This window comes from Nerophis ophidion, linkage group LG20, assembly GCF_033978795.1.
Source record: "Nerophis ophidion isolate RoL-2023_Sa linkage group LG20, RoL_Noph_v1.0, whole genome shotgun sequence".
Classification (NCBI taxonomy): Eukaryota; Metazoa; Chordata; class Actinopteri; order Syngnathiformes; family Syngnathidae; genus Nerophis; species Nerophis ophidion.
The window spans coordinates 7,681,045-7,699,042 of NC_084630.1; the positions used below are offsets into that span (position 1 = coordinate 7,681,045).

Consider the following 17,998-nt stretch of genomic DNA (forward strand, 5'->3'; position numbering starts at 1 on the left):
CCCCAGCCACTTCGTCTAGCTCTTCCCGGGGGATCCCGAGGCGTTCCCAGGCCAGCCGGGAGACATAGTCTTCCCAACATGTCCTGGGTCTTCCCCGTGGCCTCCTACCGGTTGGACGTGGCCTAAGCACCTCCCTAGGGAGGCGTTCGGGTGGCATCCTGACCAGATGCCCGAACCACCTCATCTGGCTCCTCTCGGTGTGAAGGAGCAGCAGCTTTACTTTGAGTTCCTCCCGGATGGCAGAGCTTCTCACCCTATCTCTAAGGGAGAGCCCCGCCACACGGCGGAGGAAACTCATTTCGGCCGCTTGTACCCGTGATCTTATCCTTTCGGTCATGACCCAAAGCTCATGACCATAGGTGAGGATGGGAACGTAGATCGACCGTTAAATTGAGAGCTTTGCCTTCCGGCTCAGCTCCTTCTTTACCACAACGGATCGATACATCGTCCGCATTACTGAAGACGCTGCACCGATCCGCATGTTCTATATGTTATAGTTATTTGAGTGACTCTTACCATAATATGTTACTTTTTCAGTTGGTTATTTATGCGTCATATAACGTACTCTTATTCAGCCTGTTCTTCACTATTTTTTATTTATTTTAAATTGCCTTTCAATCAATCAATCAATGTTTATTTATATAGCCCTAAATCACAAATGTCTCAAAGGACTGTACAAACCACTACGACATCCTCGGAAGAACCCACAAAAGGGCAAGGAAAACTCACATCCAGTGGGACGCCAGTGACAATGATGACTATAAGAACCTTGGAGAGGACCTCAAATGTGGGCAACCCCCCCCTCTAGGGGACCGAAAGCAATGGATGTCGAGCGGGTCTAACATGATACTGTGAAAGTTCAATCCATAGTGAGAGTTCAGTTCAAAGCGGATCGAAGACAGCAGCGAGAGTCCCGTCCACAGGAAACCATCCCAAGTGGAGTCGGATCAGCAGCGTAGGGATGTCCCCAACCGATACACAGGAGAGCGGTCCATCTTGGGTCCCGACAAGCGGTCCATCCTGGGTCTCGACTCTGGACAGCCAGTACTTCATTCATGGTCATCGGACCGGACCCCCTCCACAAGGGAGGGGGGGACAGAGGAGAAAAAGAAAAAGAAAAGAAGCGGCAGATCAACTGGTCTAAAAAGGAGGTCTATTTAAAGGCCAGAGTATACAAAGGAGTTTTAAGGTGAGACTTAAATGTTTCTACTGAGGTAGCATCTCGAACTGTTACCGGGAGGGCGTTCCAGAGTACTGGAGCCCGAACGGAAAACGCTTTCAAATGTCTATTTTTGGTGTTGAGTTTTATCAAATAAATTCCCTAAAAAATGCGACTTATACTCCAGTGCGACTTATATATGTTTTTTTTTTCCTTCTTTATTATGCATTTTCGGCAGGTGCGACTTATACTCCGAAAAATGCGGTACTAGCAGGAAAAACTAAGGAACGTCATGCAATTTTCAAACTTCGCACCTATTATGGAAAATAATATTTGTTAAGACCGTCCTTCCAGCCATCTTCTTCCGCTTATCCGAGGTCGGGTCGCAGGGGCAGCAGCCTAAGCAGGGAAGCCCAGACTTCCCTCTCTCCAGCCACCTCGTCCAGCTTTTCCCGGGGGATCCCGAGGCGTTCCCAGGCCAGCCGGGAGACATAGTCTTCCCAACGTGTCCTGGGTCTTCCCCGTGGCCTCCTTGTTAAGACTTTTTTTTAAAAGTCATGTGAGTAAACAGTAAAGTCGTCATCATCATTGTTTACTTGTATACCCCTATATCACGAGTGTCTCAAAGGGCTGCACAAGCCACAACAACATCCTAGGCACAGATCCCACATCAGGGCAAGGAAAAACTCAATTCAATGAACAATGAGAAACCTTGGTGCAATGGACGTCATGTGGATCCAGCATAATATTGTGAAAGTCTAATTGGTACAAAATGCGGCTGCTAGACTTTTGACAAGAACAAGAAAGTTTGATCACATTACGCCTGTACTGGCTCACCTGCACTGGCTTCCTGTGCACTTAAGATGTGACTTTAAGGTTTTACTACTTACGTATAAAATACTACACGGTCTAGCTCCAGCCTATCTTGCCGATTGTATTGTACCATATGTCCCGGCAAGAAATCTGCGTTCAAAAGACTCCGGCTTTTTAGTGATTCCTAGAGCCCAAAAAAAGTCTGCGGGCTATAGAGCGTTTTCCGGTCAGGCTCCAGTACTCTGGAATGCCCTTTCGCTAACAGTTCGAGATGCTACCTCAGTAGAAGCATTTAAGTCTCACCTTAAAACTCATCTGTATACTCTAGCCTTTAAATAGACCTCCTTTTTAGACCAGTTGATCTGCCGCTTCTTTTCTTTCTCCTATGTCCCCCCCTCCCTTGTGGAGGGGGTCCGGTCCGATGACCATGGATGAAGTACTGGCTGTCCAGAGTCGAGACCCAGGATGGACCGCTCGTCGGGACCCAGGATGGACCGCTCGCCTGTATCGGTTGGGGACATCTCTACGCTGCTGATCCGCTTGAGATGGTTTCCTGTGGACGGGACTCTCGCTGCTGTCTTGGATCCGCTTGAACTGAACTCTCGCGGCTGTGTTGGAGCCACTATGGATTGAACTTTCACAGTATCATGTTAGACCCGCTCGACATCCATTGCTTTCGGTCCCCTAGAGAGGGGCGGTTGCCCACATCTGAGGTCCTCTCCAAGGTTTCTCATAGTCAGCATTGTCACTGGTGTCCCACTGGATGTGAATTCTCCCTGCCCACTGGGTGTGAGTTTTCCTTGCCCTTTTGTGGGTTCTTCCGAGGATGTTTTAGTCGTAATGATTTGTGCAGTCCTTTGAGACATTTGTGATTTGGGGCTATATAAATAAACATTGATTGATCATTGATTGATAATCGATAGTGGATCTAACATAATAGTGAGAGTCCCGTCCATAATGGGGGTAGCAGGAGACCATCCCAAGCGGAGACGGGTCAGCAGCGCAGAGATGTCCCCAACCGATGCACAGACTAGTGGTCCACCCCGGGTACCGACTTTGGACAGGCAGTGCTTCATCCATGGCCACTGAACCTGTGCTCCCTCTCTCCACACAGTAGAGGGGGGCAGAGCAGAAAAGAAACGGCAGATCAACTGGTCTAGAACGGGGGTCTATTTAAAAGCTAGAGTATACAAATGAGTTTTTAAGATGGGACTTAAATACTCTAACTGTTACCTTGAAGGCATTCCAGAGTACTGAAAACGCTCTATAGCCCGCAGACTTTTTTTGGGCTCTGGGAATCACTAATAAGCCGGAGTTCTTTGAAAGCAGATTTCTTGCCGAGACTTATGGTACAACGCAATCAGCCAGATAGGATGGCGCTAGACCGTGTAGTATTTTATACGTAAGTAGTAAAACCTTGAAGTCACATCAGGTTTACAAACACTTGTGAAGAACATAATGTCATGGCTGCCTTGAGTTTCCAATCATTTCTACAACTCTTATTTTTTTGTGATAGAGTGATTGTAGTACATACTTGTCACAAAAAACATTCATGAAGTTTAGTTCTTCTATGAATTTATTATGGGTCAACTGAAAATGTGAGCAAATCTGCTGGGTCAAAAGTATACGTACAGGAATGTTAATATTTGCTTACATGTCCCTTGGCAAATTTTTTTTGCAATAAGGCGCTTTTGGTTGCCATCCACAAGCTTCTGGTTGAATTTTTGACCACTCCTCTTGACAGAATTGGTGCAGTTCAGCTAAATGTGTTGATTTTCTGACATGGACTTGTTTCTTCAGCATTGTCCACACTTTTAAGTCAGAACTTTGGGAAGGCCATTCCAAAACCTTAATTTCTAGCCTGATTTAGCCATTCCTTTACCACTTTTGACGTGTGTTTGGGGTCCTGTTGGAACACCCAACAGCGCCCAAGACCCAACCAACTGATGATTTTAGGTTGTCCTGAAGAATTTGGAGGTAGTCATTGTCCCATTTACTCTGTGTAAAGCACCAGTTCCATTGACAGCAAAACAGGCCCAGAGCATAATACTACCACCACCATGCTTGACGGTAGGCATGGTGTTCCTGGGATTTAAAGGCCTTACCTTTTCTCCTCCAAACATATTACAGGACAGGGGTAGGGAACCTATGGCCTCGCGAGCCAGATGTGGCTCTTTTGATGACTGCATCTGACTCTCTTATAAATCTGAGCTGACATTGCTTAACATGATAAATAATTAATAATTCAACTTGTAATAAGTGTTAAAAATAATGTTCAAAACATAAAACATTCCCATGCATTTTTAGTCCATCCATCCATCCGTTTACTACCACACCTGTTCAAGAAGTTGCGTGAAGAAGTTATTTATTTATTATTGGTTAGTGTGGGGCTTGCCCTCCTGGGGGTTCTTCAGACCACCAAGCACCGACATGAGAGCCCGTTTCAGGGTTACACTATTATTTTATTGTTCAATAAGTCTCTCAGTTGCTTTCCAGCAATTGTATTTTTCTCTTTCGTTCTCGCTCGCGCTCTGGCTCCAGCGCCAACCCCGTCTCTCCTCCTGGCTGCTGCTTATAACAGAGCGACAGGTGATTAGATAACAAGGCTCAGGTGAGCCATCTACGCAGCTCTCGCACAACCCAGTTCGCTGCAGGCCCGCGGGCCACCCCTCTCCACAGTTAGCTTCAGAATAACAATGTTATTACAAAGAATAAGAGACGTATTATACTCTAGAAATGTTGGTCTTACTTAAAAATGCACGCTTTTAGTTGTGTTCAGTGTTAAAAAAAATATTGTATGGCTCTTACGGAAAAAATTTTTAAAATATTTGGCGTTTTGGCTCTCTCAGCCAAAAAGGTTCCCGACCCCTGTTACAGGGTATTGTGGCCAAAAAGCAACATTTTTGTTTCATCTGACATCACATGGACAAAGAAAAGACTTTCTAGAGGAAAGTTCTGTGGTCAAGAGGAGTGGTCAAAAATTCAACCAGAAGCTTGCCAGAAGTTTGTTGACGGCTAGCAAAAGCGCCTTATTACAGTAAAACTTGCCATGGGACATCCATTTATCCATTTTCTACTGCTTGTCCCGTTCAAGTTCGCGGGCGGAAGTCAGGCTACACCCTGGACAAGTGGCCACCTCATCACAGGGCCAACACAGATAGACAGACAACATTCACACTCACATTCACACACTAGGGCTAATTTAGTGTTGCCACTCAACCTATCCCCAGGTGCATGTTTACAGGTAAATATTAACTTTGCTGTATGTATACTTTTGACCCAGCAGATTTGCTCACATGTTCAGTAGACCCATAATAAATTCATAAAAGAACCAAACTTCATGAATTTCTTTTTTTGTGACCAACAAGTACATTGCAAAAAGTCAGTGTTCAAAAACGAGAAAAAAAATTATACAAAAATGAGGGGTATTTTTTTTTTTTTTTTGGAACAAAGCAAAATTATCTGCCAATAGAAAAATAAAATTTGCCTTGTCAAGATTTTCCAAAACAAGTCAAATTAGCGAACGTCGATGAACCCAAAAATACCTTAAAATAAGTATATTCTCACTAATAACAACTGTACTACTATATGAGTGCTGTTTTATTTTATTTTCTGCGCTAAATAAATACAGAGTCTCGGAAAACTGGCGTGCACAAGTGATGTGCACGCCAGTTTTCCGAGACATTTCCGAGACTCTGTATTTAGTTAGCGCAGGCAGCATGAAGCAGGGCTTTTATTGTGAAGATAGGAAATGTGCAGTCGGCCTTTAGAGTTTTGATGGAAGGTACGGCGCGAGAGTCTGTTGAAATAAAAAGTGTTTCTCGCCTTCCTCTCGGTCATATTTTCATAATAATGATCTTGCAGCAGCCAGCGTCATCTCACAAGACCCTCCGGTACCGTGAATGTCATTTAAGTGACGTCTTGGTGAAGATTGATGATCACTAATTTTTAGGTCTATTTTTTTTAAAAGCCTGGCTGGAGATCGACTGACACACCCCCCGCGGTCGACTGGTAGCTCGCGATCGACGTAATGGACACCCCTGCTCTAGTATATATGATTGAAGTCAGTATTGGTCGGCCAACACTCAAGGCTCTAGTTTTGTTATTGTATGTGAAAAAGTAGTTTTCTCATTAAGATGTGAATCATAAAACCGAAACAACAGTTTGCCTCAACATTGCGTAACGTCTGCAGTTTATTCTTCCTAACACAACACGGTTGAAACTTTTTCCGAAAGTAGAACTTTGAGAGGCTTTTGACTTCAGCGTCTTCAGGCGTCGACCTTTGTCAGTAATATCTCCCACAACTTGCTGTACTTGTCCTCACGTAACCAACCCTCTCTTGTCTTTCAGTTTCCTTATTAAGTGAAAAAAGAGAAGAAGAGGGAGGTCAGAGAACGACTCACAGGTGGTAGGTGAGACAAGTCGATACTTGAAGATGGCAGAAGAAGCGTTGCCGTTCAATCTCCAGTTTGTGATGTTATTTAAAACGTTGTTATTATTATTGTATTTGCTTGCTTAATTGAGACTTGCTTACATTGGGAAATAAAAGTGTGTCACATGTCTGAACCCTTGCCATGATTTCTTTCACTGCTTAAATGTTCAGAGATGTGAAGATCATACCATACGGTCCCACTCAGGATTCCATTTAGCAGCAAGTTCACTGTTTTTTTTCAAGATGATGCAACTCCAATGAAATCCACTCACTGTTTTCCCTTGGAAAACCGCTGCTAAGTGTCCACGAATAAAAACAATGAACATATGCTTAAAGGCCATTTTCAAGAAGGATATTTAAAGGAAACCTTGTCTGACGATGTCGGCCAACCCCGGAAGCCATCCACGCTGTCCCGGCGATGAAATGTGAGTTCAGATATTTGATATCTTTATTTTTCCATGTTTATCATGTTTTTTGCCATTTTAATCTTGACAATTGAATATTTTCATATACCGTATTTCCTTGAATTGCCGCCAGGGCGCTAATTGATTTAAAACCTCTTCTCACTCCGGCGCTTACCAAAGGCATGCGGTAAATTTAAGCCTGCGCTTATAAATTTGAGTGTGATGTAAGGATACCATCATGACAAGCACATTTAATAAAAAAAAAAACGTTATTATGGTCTTACCTTTACTTATAAATGAAGTCCATGCGCTGCTCCTTCCGAACAAAAGCATCGATAACTTGTTTATAGAAGTCCTCCTTATCTTTCTTCAGTTTTAAAAGTCTCTCTGTTTCAATGGAGATCTTCCTTTATTACCTCCTGCTTCGATTGAAAGTCCAGTTTAGAAAACCGTTTTATTTTAGATATGTAATCCTCCATGTTAAAAGTCCAAGTGAGAGAAAAAAATAAACGATTGCTGCTCACTCTTGCTGCTTGTTTTCAATTCTTCTGCAGCCAAATTGCCGCAAGAAGGATCACTAGCGCCCTCTACCACCAGGAGGCGGGAGTCATTTAATGACTCATATTTGACACACGCAGCTACGGTATATTAATAAAACATAGCTGCCTACTGTTCTTTTCAGCAAATTCAAACGCTTGGACCTTAAATCCTACTGAATAATTCTTAATCTTCTTCCCTTTATGCGATTTCAAATGATTGAAATCAGCTTCCTCCATTTTGAAAGTGATGACAGGTGAAGTGTCACTCATGACGTGACGAGTTTGACCCGGTGGAAATTATAGGCATATGCTAATTATTTGGCGAAACGAGGTTGACCCGGCGGAAATTGTAGACATGCGCTAATAAACATAATATTTTGCGAAACGAGTTCAACCTGGTGTTAATCCTGAGCCGGCGGTAATGCTAAGCATGCGCTAATTATTTAGCGAAACGAGTTTGACCCGGCAGTAATTCTAGTCAGGCGCATACTATATACTCTGCGGCAATTCAAAGAAATACAGTACTTGAACATTTTAATTTCCCCTCGGGGATTAATAAAGTATTTCCGATTTCTGACAATACCGCATAGGATATGTTTTAATTGCTGATGCGGGTTTATTGATTTTTAAATGCGCCTTAAAATAACCCGTTTTAAACAATGCCCAGTAGTGTGTAAATGTGTTACTGTATAGTATTTCTACCATACTCAATGGCCTAGTGTCATCCAAAGAAAATGTCATTATTGTCATTTACCTTACAATTATTGGTCATTTAAGACCAAATAAAGCATGTTTTGTTGGATTTTGGGTTAGGGTTTCAAAAAAATAATCACTGATTGCAAATCTATAAAAGATGTACTGTTAATGTACCTGCTCAGTGGCCTTGTGGTTAGAGTGTCCGCCCTGAGATCGGTAAGTTATGAGTTCAAACCCCGGCCGAGTCGTACCAAAGACTATAAAAATGGGACCCATTACCTCTCTGCTTGGCTCTCAGCATCAAGGGTTGGAATTGGGGGTTAAATCACCCAAAATTATTCCCGGGCGTGGCCACCACTGCTGCTCACTGCTCCCCGCACCTCCCATGGGGTGAAAAAGAGGAATGGGCCAAATGCAAAGGACACATTACACCTCACCTAGTGTGTGTGTGACAATCATTGGTACTTTAACTTAACTTTTTCTCCAGCAATGGTCATGCGGTGTCATCCTTGAAGTCGGACATCACTGAAGCCCTGGGTGGGAAATGCACGGCCCGCCGCTGCATTTGGACGTGAGCTTGCTCGTCGTTTCGGTAAGTAAGTATGTTAAATGTGGATTAGAATCATTATAGATCCCCTTTAAATATTCTTATAAACTTGTCAAGTTTTCCTTGAATTCAGAGTGTAAAGTAGATATTAGTTAATACACATTGGACCATCATACATGGCTAACACAAATCATAATAAAACATCATTGTTACTTTGTGTATATAATTATTAGTCCATATCCTGAGATTTTGACCCCACCTCTCTTTGAAAACTAGAGACACCTCTGTTTCTAACTTTAATCCAGGCTCCTAAAACGCACTACAGTTATGTGAAAATGAAACTTATCCATAACTATCGCCTATGCACCATATTCTCAACTTTCTTCTTTTACCTCAGCCTTGTTACTGAATGCTCGTGCTGTTTGTGTCATGTTCAAACATGGATGACATCTATTCAACCGACAAGAAGCAAGGAATCATGCAGAGACAGAGTTCAATATTGCTCATGAGGAGAACGCATGGTGCTGAACACTTAGTCACAATCTCACCCTACGCTCTAAGGTTCAGCTCCCGCGTCCCTCATTTTATTCAGAGTTCCATTGTCAACATCACAGAGGCCGCTCTAAAAGGAGTGATCACGTATATTATGCAAAGCAGGTCCAGGACGCACAGTACGTGACAAAATGGGGTGGGGGCCTTGTGATTTCGCCTTGTCTCTGCTTCGTCTGCGTGCTGTCATCTTATCTTCGTTGAGGTCCTTGAAGTCCTTGGCTGTTAGCGGGCTAAAACAAAGATAACCCCTCGGACAAGAAGTTTTGTCCTTGCGTAGATTAGAAAAAGTCTAACTTGAACTCAATAGCCAATAACTAAAGCAAAGGACTTTAAGCATACTAAAGTTACTGTGATAATATATACATACTTATTATAACAGTATGTGAATGCTTAAAGGGGAACATTATCACCAGACCTATGTTAGCGTCAATATATACCTTGATGTTGCAGAAAAAAGACCATATATTTTTTTAACCGATTTCCGAACTCTAAATGGGTGAATTTTGGCGAATTGAACGCCTTTCTGTTTATCGCTCTGTGACGATGACGTCAGAACGTGACGTCACCGAAGTAATACAGCCGCCATTTTCATTTTCACATTACAAACACCGGGTCTCAGCTCTGTTATTTTCCGTTTTTTAGACAAATTTTTGGAACCTTGGAGACATCATGCCTCGTCGGTGTGTTGTCGGAGGGTGTAACAACACTAACAGGGAGGGATTCAAGTTGCACCACCGGCCCGAAGATGCGAAAGTGTCTGCCGCCAGACCCCCATTGAATGTGCCGGAGTGTCTCCACATTTGACCGGTGATGACAGACATGGCACAGAGATGTATGGATAACCTGCAGATGCATTTGCAACGATAAAGTCAACGAAATCACAAAGGTGAATTTTGTATTGTTTTTAAAGGGGAACATTATCACAATTTCAAAAGGGTTAAAAACAATAAAAATCAGTTCCCAGTGGCTTGTTGTATTTTTTGATTTTTTTTTCAAAATTTTAAAGGTCTCGGAATATCCTTAAAAAAAGTTTTAAAGTGCTTGATTTTCGCTATTTGCAATGCGACTATCCATTTCCCTGTGACGTCATACAGTGCTGCCAATGTAAACAAACAATGGCGAATACCACAGCAAGATATAGCGACATTAGCTCGGATTTAGACTCGGATTTCAGCGGCTTAAGCAATTCAACCGATGCCGCATGTATTGAAACGGATGGTTGGAGTATGAAAATATTGAAGAAGAAACTGAAGCTATTGAGCGACTAGCTATTGACGCTATTCATAGCCATAACATGGCCGAATAGCTGCATTAGCATCGCCGGTAAAATGTGCGGACCAAATGATCAAACGATCAGGACTTTCGCTTATCGTGACACTGGAGCAACTTAAATCCGTCGATTGGTAAGTGTTTTTTACGCATTAATTGTGGGTGGAAGGAAACGTAATATAGTTGCAAATGCATCTGCAGGTTATCCATATATCTCTGTGCCATGTCTGCTTTAGCACCGCCGGTAAATAGCATGTTAGCATCGATTAGCTGGCAGTCATGCCGCGACCAAATATGTCTGATTAGCACATAAGTCAAAATCAACAAAACTCACCTTTGTTATTTCGTTGACTTTATTGTTGCAAATGCATCTGCAGGTTATCCATACATCTCTGTGCCATGTCCGTCAACGCCGGTCAAATGTAAAGACACTCCGGCACATTCAATGGGGGTCTGGCGGCAGACACTTTCGCATCTTCGGGCCAGTGGTGCAACTTGAATCCCTCCCTGTTAGTGTTGTTACAGCCTCCGACAACACACCGACGAGGCATGATGTCTCCAACGTTCCAAAAAATAGTCGAAAAAACGGAAAATAACAGAGCTGAGACCGAATGTTTACAATGTGTTGAAAATGAAAATGGCGGATGTATTACCTCGGCGACGTCACATTCTGACGTCATTGTTTCCAGAGCGATAAACAGAAAGGCGTGTAATTCGCCAAAATTCACCCATTTAGAGTTCGGAAATTGGTTAAAAAAATATATGGTCTTTTTTCTGCACTATCAAGGTATATATTGACGCTTACATAGGTCTGCTGATAATGTTCCCCTTTAACCCTTTTGAAATTGTGATAATATTCCCCTTTAAAGGTAAACTTTGGTCGAACGAACCGTTTCGTATTTTGGAGAGAGGGTGTAGACATGCACCTGGGGATAGGTTAATTGGCAACACTAAATTGGCCGGAGTTTATGAATGTGAGTGTGAATGTTGTCTGTCTATCTGTGTTGGCCCTGGGATGAGGTGGCGACTTGTCCAGGGTGTACCCCCCCTCTCGCTCGAATGCAGCTGAGATAGGTTCTGGCACCCCCAGCGACCCCATTAAAGGACAAAGTGTAGAAAATGGATGGATATGCTTTAACCTTCCTCTGGTGTTAGCTTTCTCTTACCATCTCTTATGTTAACGGGTCGGTTTTGACCCATGTTTTAAATCAGCTGTAAAATACACTAAAAACAATTATCTATCATCCAATTTGTTTCTCATCTCTTGGTTACCTTGTTAGGTTTCCTTATCCATGAAAATATTGGTTTTAATATTTTTGGTGTGGGCCATTGGGCCTTTTTTTTGTCAGCATACCCCTCGATTTCAATTGAACAAAATGGTAAAACGAACCTCAAGAGAATCGTATAAATAAAACAAAGGTTGTTGTGTTACCTGACCATTACTGAGAGGTATTAGAACACATCTCTTAAATAAATGTGTTTTATTTATCTTTTCATTTTAATAACTTTAACATAGTATCAACTCTATACTGAATTGACCTCAAATGTCTGGACATTTTAGTTTTTAAATGCATAAAAGAACCACATAAATTGTGTTTGTTTTTGTACTGGATAACAAGGTAAAATGAGAATCCACTAAAGCTCACATGATTTAGAGAGGAGCTGGCCGTCAGTGTGTTCAGTTTTGGCTCTACTTAGTGCTTTATAGTCTTATTTTTACAACTGGGTCGAAACCGACCCTAACAACACCAAGGTCATAATTTCAATTAGAGCATTTTATAATTTAGTGAAACAAAAAAAACAAGTTTTATTTTGTTGAAATAGAGGTTCCTGACAAAGTCAAAAAGCCTTGATGCATAAAAATAAATGTATGTGGTGCTTTTATGCATTTAAAAACTAAAACGGGTCACAAGACGAAGGTTAAATGTAGTCCTCATTTGGAAAGCCCCTAAAAAAATGTGTTTGCCAACTTGTCTGCAAGTTACAATTGACTGACTTAGACCCTTGAGATATTAAAAAAAAATAATAATAATAAATAACATGCATGAATTGTTTCTCTTGCACAGTGCCCACTGACACAATGTGTGGGTTGAAGTATTGAAACAATTTATGTAACCTGTGGTGAGTGGGCAGGAACAGCAACAGTGTGGCAAATATAGACTGTTAGAATTTTCCAAATCATTTGAACATTGTGAGCATGCAAGTTGAGCAGGGAGGCAATTAAGAATGAATCGACGACATGTTTTGCTTTGTGTAGTTCCTTCATCCAGTCTGCAATTGTCAGCAGCATTTACTATATTTAAACATATCGATACAAGGTGGCCGATAAAGCCGAGGTCAAATCAGTCTCCGCCGTTTTTGTAGTAAATCTATTCAACTACATCAAAGCAATAACATTTAATTTTGTTTGTTTTTATCTCTCTACCTGACAAAAGTGCAACATGTTGAGTGAGCAATACAACTTCTTGTATTATTAATAAGGGTATCCCAAATTGATATTGGTATCATGATATCAGTCCAATATAAGCGAATCGGCGATGAAATGTGAGTTCAGATATTTTATTTCTTTGTTTTTCCATGTTTAATATGTTTTTTGCCATTTTAATCTTGACAATTGAAGATTTTGAAATACTTCAACATTTTAATTTTCCATCCATCCATCATCTTCCGCTTATCCGAGGTCGGGTCGCGGGGGCAGCAGCCTAAGCAGGGAAGCCCAGATTTCCCTCACCCCAGCCACTTCGTCTAGCTCTTCCCGGGGGATCCCGAGGCGTTCCCAGGCCAGCCGGGAGACATAGTCTTCCAAACGTGTCCTGGGTCTTCCCCGTGGCCTCCTACCGGTTGGACGTGCCCTAAACACCTCCCTAGGGAGGCGTTCGGGTGGCATCCTGACCAGATGCCCAAACCACCTCATCTGGCTCCTCTCGATGTGAAGGAGCAGCGGCTTTACTTTGAGTTCCTCCCGGATGGCAGAGCTTCTCACCCTATCTCTAAGGGAGAGCCCCGCCACACGGCGGAGGAAACTCATTTTGGCCGCTTGTACCCGTGATCTTATCCTTTCGGTCATGACCCAAAGCTCGTGAGGATGGGAACGTAAATCGACCGGTAAATTGAGAGCTTTGCCTTCCGGCTCAGCTCCTTCTTCACCACAACGGATCGATACACCGTCTGCATTACTTAAGACGCCGCACCGATCCGCCTGTCGATCTCACGATCCACTCTTCCCCCACTCGTGAACAAGACTCCTAGGTACTTGAACTCCTCCACTTAAGCCAGGGTCTCCTCCCCAACCCGGAGATGGCACTCCACCCTTTCCCGGGCGAGAACCATGGACTCTAACTTGGAAGTGCTGATTCTCATTCCGGTCGCTTCACACTCGGCTGCGAACCGATCCAGTGAGAGCTGAAGATCCCGGTCAGATGAAGCCATCAGGACCACATCATCTGCAAAAAGCAGAGACCTAATCCCGCGGCCACCAAACCGGAACCCCTCAACGCCTAGACTGCGCCTAGAAATTCTGTCCATAAAAGTTATGAACAGAATCTGTGACAAATTACAGCCCTGGCGGAATCCAACCCTCACTGGAAACGTGTCTGACTTACTGCCGGCAAAGCGGACCAAGCTCTGGCACTGATCGTACGGGGAGCGGACCGCCACAATAAGACAGTCCGATACCCCATACTCTCTGAGCACTCCCCACAGGACTTCCCGAGGGACACGGTCGAATGCCTTCTCCAAGTCCACAAAGCACATGTAGACTGGTTGGGCAAACTCCCATGCACCCTCAAGAACCCTGCCGAGAGTATAGAGCTGGTCCACAGTTCCACGACCAGGACGAAAACCACACTGTTCCTCCTGAATCCGAGGTTCGACTATCCGGCGTAGTCTCCTCTCCAGTACACCTGAATAAACCTTACCGGGAAGGCTATTTATTAATCCCTTAGGATTAATAAAGTATTTCTGATTTCTGACAATACCACATAGGATATGTTTTAATTACTGATGTGGGTTTATTGATTTTTAAATGCGCCAGAAAATAAACCGTTTTGTACAATGCCCAGTAGTGCGTAAATGTGTTCCTGTATAGTATTTCTACCATACTCAGTGGCCTAGTGGCATCCAAAGAAAAGGTCATTATTGTCGTTTACCTTACATTTATTGGTAATTCAAGACCAAATAAAGCATATTTTGTTAGATTTGGGGTTAGGGTTACAAAAAAATAATCACTGATTGCAAATCTATAAAAGATATATCGTAGTTTTCGGACTATAAGTCGCAGTTTTTTTTCATAGTTTGGCCGGGGGTGCGACTTATACTCAGGAGCGACTTATGTGTGAAATTATTAACACATTACCTTAAAATATCAAAACAAATATATATTTATTTCATTCGCGGAAGAGACGAAGAAATTGTCAGCAATCGTCACACACATGTGAACCAATAAGAATTTTTGACAAGGGAGGGTCATGGCAGAAGTGCATTGTGGGTCATGGAATGCTAATTGCTATATGCTATATGCTACTGCCGTAGCTGTTAAAATAGATCATTTCATCGTTGGCGGTAACTTATAAAAACTGAGAAGGGCCGAACAAAAATGGCACCGAAAAGGAAATCATGTACTGCAGATTACAAGCTGGACGTAGTGAAATATGCAGCAGTAAACGACTAGAGGAAGCGGCGCATACCTTTGGAGTTGGCGTTGGAATCGGATTACCGTGTTTTTTCGGACTATAAGTCGCAGTTTTTTTCATAGTTTGGCCAGGGGTGCGACTTATACTCAGGAGCGACTTATGTGTGAAATTATTAACACATTACCGTAAAATATCAAATAATATTATTTAGCTCCTTCACGTAAGAGACTAGACGTATAAGATTTCATTGGATTTATCGATTAGGAGTGACAGACTGTTTGGTAAACTTATTGCGTTTTCTATATGTTATAGTTATTTGAATGACTCTTGTTACGATCCGGAACAAGAGTGGATTTTGGGTTTGTTTGTGCACTTCCTGGTTCGTTCTGTCGTCATGGTTGCATTTTTGTTTCACCTGCTCCTTGTTTCTGGGCTCTCACTTGTTTGTTAATTACCATTCTTATTTAAGCCTGCATTTTCTGTGACTCGTTCTCAAAATAAGAGTCTCGGAAAGCTGGCGTGCACAAGTGATGTGCACGCCAGCTTTCTGAGGGATCGCTTGTGCACGCCAGTTTTCCGAGACTCTGTATTTAGTTAGCGCAGGCAGCAAGAAGCAGGGCTTTTATTGTGAAGATAGGAAATGTGCAGTCGGCCTTTAGAGTTTTGACGGAAGGTACGGCGCGAGAGTCTGTTGAAATAAAAAGTGTTTCTCGCCTTCCTCTCGTTCATATTTTCATAATAATGATCTTGCAGCAGCCAGCGTCATCTCACAAGACCCTCCGGTACCGTGAATGTCATTTAAGTGACGTCTTGGTGAAGATTGATGATCAGCAATTTTTAGGTCTATTTTTTTTAAAAGCCTGGCTCGAGATCGACTGACACACCCCCCGCGGTCGACTAGTAGCTCGCGATCGACGTAATGAGCACCCCTGGACTAGACATTGATAAAAAAAGAACAATAGTGTCACAGTGGCTTACACTTGCATCGCATCTCATAAGCTTGACAACACACTGTGTCCAATGTTTTCACAAAGATAAAATAAGTCATATTTTTGGTTCGTTTGATAGTTGAAACAAATTTACATTATCGTCCTTTACAATTATAAAAGCTTTTTACAAAAATCTACTACTCTGCTTGCATGTCAGCAGACTGGGGTAGATCCTGCTGAAATCCTATGTATTGACTGAATACAGAATCCTTTTAAATCGGGAAAAAATCATTTTTGAATCGAGAATCGGGTTGAATTGAAAAAGAATCGATTTTGAATTCAATCGTTACCCCAAGAATCGATATGGAATCGAATCGTGGGACACCCAAAGATTCGCAGTCCTACAAAAAATTCTTACGTTGCCTCTTTCTAATTATTTATTTACCAGTATTTTCCCTATAATTATTTTTACAAATACTATAAGTATTGGAATATATTACAGTATGTTAGTGTATTTTCTTTTAAACATGCATACAAGTACAGCGTCACCTTGGAGTAGATCTCATGTTCACAATTACACAAGCCAACACGTCTGAAAAGAAGTAAAAAAGAAGCACCCTTTATTTAATCCTAACCTTTTTCTGTTTCACAGCAATCACTAATGAAAAGCTACAACAGGGCAAAACCCCAGGATGGAATCCAATTACGCCACCAGCTCAACAGGCAAGAAGCAGCCGACACACTGCCACAGTATGTTAGAATTGTACACTATGCCGCCGATCATTTTAAAAGCGCTGACATTTCTCGCGTTTATCCCTGCGTTGCCTGCAGTTGTTGACCTTACTAATGTGGAGAAAAATAAGCAGAACGGAAATGTCACCAGCAAAGGTGACTGGGTATTTATGCACTTATATTGTCCAAATGCAATGAAATCAATGTAGATATTACAGTGCGGGCAATTATGGAACACAATACCCACCATTTTCTCTAAAGTCACATTGTACATGCAATTAAATGCCACCGACCTCAACAATTAGCGTTAAAAGGTTTGTGCTGACTTTTCGGCATGTGTGTGCAGACTTGAGGGCACATCAGGGCTTTTAGGGGAAGAGGGGTGATAATAACTCAAACCATCTTAGATTTGATTATTTGCCTCTTTCAAGCATATCATTTTATGCATGCAATCCAGTGTGTCTGCTTTAAAATGGTCATCATTTAAAGGTTGATCAAAAGATAAATACAAATGCGCATTCCCCAAAAAAATACATCAATCATATCATATTGTCATATAAATAAAATATATATATTCCCCCCCCCCCCAAGCAATCAATGCAAGGATGACATTCAAGACTTAGAGGGGACTTATAGTAGAAAGAAAATTCACGTCGCCACGTTTTACCTGACACATGAAATGTGACGAATTGGAGAGTGAACAATCCACTTTAAAATGTTTTTAGCGTCATTTTACAGTCTCATACTACATAGCGTCAGTAAAATGGCACTTTCCGTCGTTTTCAGTAGACTGCATTATAAAATTATATTTGTATGTGTATTTTCTTGAATTGCCGCCGGGGCGCTAATTAATTTAAAACCTCTTCTCACTCCTGCGCTTACCTAAAGCATGCGGTAAAAGTAAGCATACGCTAATTATTTTAAAACCTCTTCTCACTCCGGCACTTACCAAAGGCATGCAGTAAAAAAATGAGTGTGATGTAAGCTTGCACCTTAAATCCTACTGAATAGCTCTTAATCTTCTTCACTTTATGCGATTTCAAATTACTGGTATTGAAATCAGCCTCCATTTTCAAAATGATGACAGGGGAAGTGTCACTCGTGACGTCACGAGTTTAGTCAGCCACCGATTGTGCAAGTTCTCCCACTTAAAATGATGACAGAGGTCTGTAATTTTCATCATAGGTACACTTCAGCTGTGAGAGACAGAATGTGAAAAAAAAATCTTGGAATTCACATTGTAAGAATTTTAAAGAAGTTATTTGTAAATTATGGTGGAAAATAAGTATTTGGTC

General features: G+C 42.1%; 1 protein-coding gene across 1 annotated transcript in view; it reads left to right on the forward strand.

The window, feature by feature from the left end:
• The window catches only part of tusc3 (tumor suppressor candidate 3), a 198,799-nt gene extending 192,261 nt beyond the window's left edge, over positions 1–6,538 (forward strand). Inside the window, exon 10 of the mRNA XM_061880223.1 lies at positions 6,323–6,538. Within this exon, the coding sequence (XP_061736207.1) occupies positions 6,323–6,338 (16 nt within the window). The 3' untranslated portion in view covers positions 6,339–6,538. The remainder of the gene's footprint in view (positions 1–6,322) is intronic.
• The last annotated feature ends 11,460 nt before the right edge of the window (positions 6,539–17,998 follow it).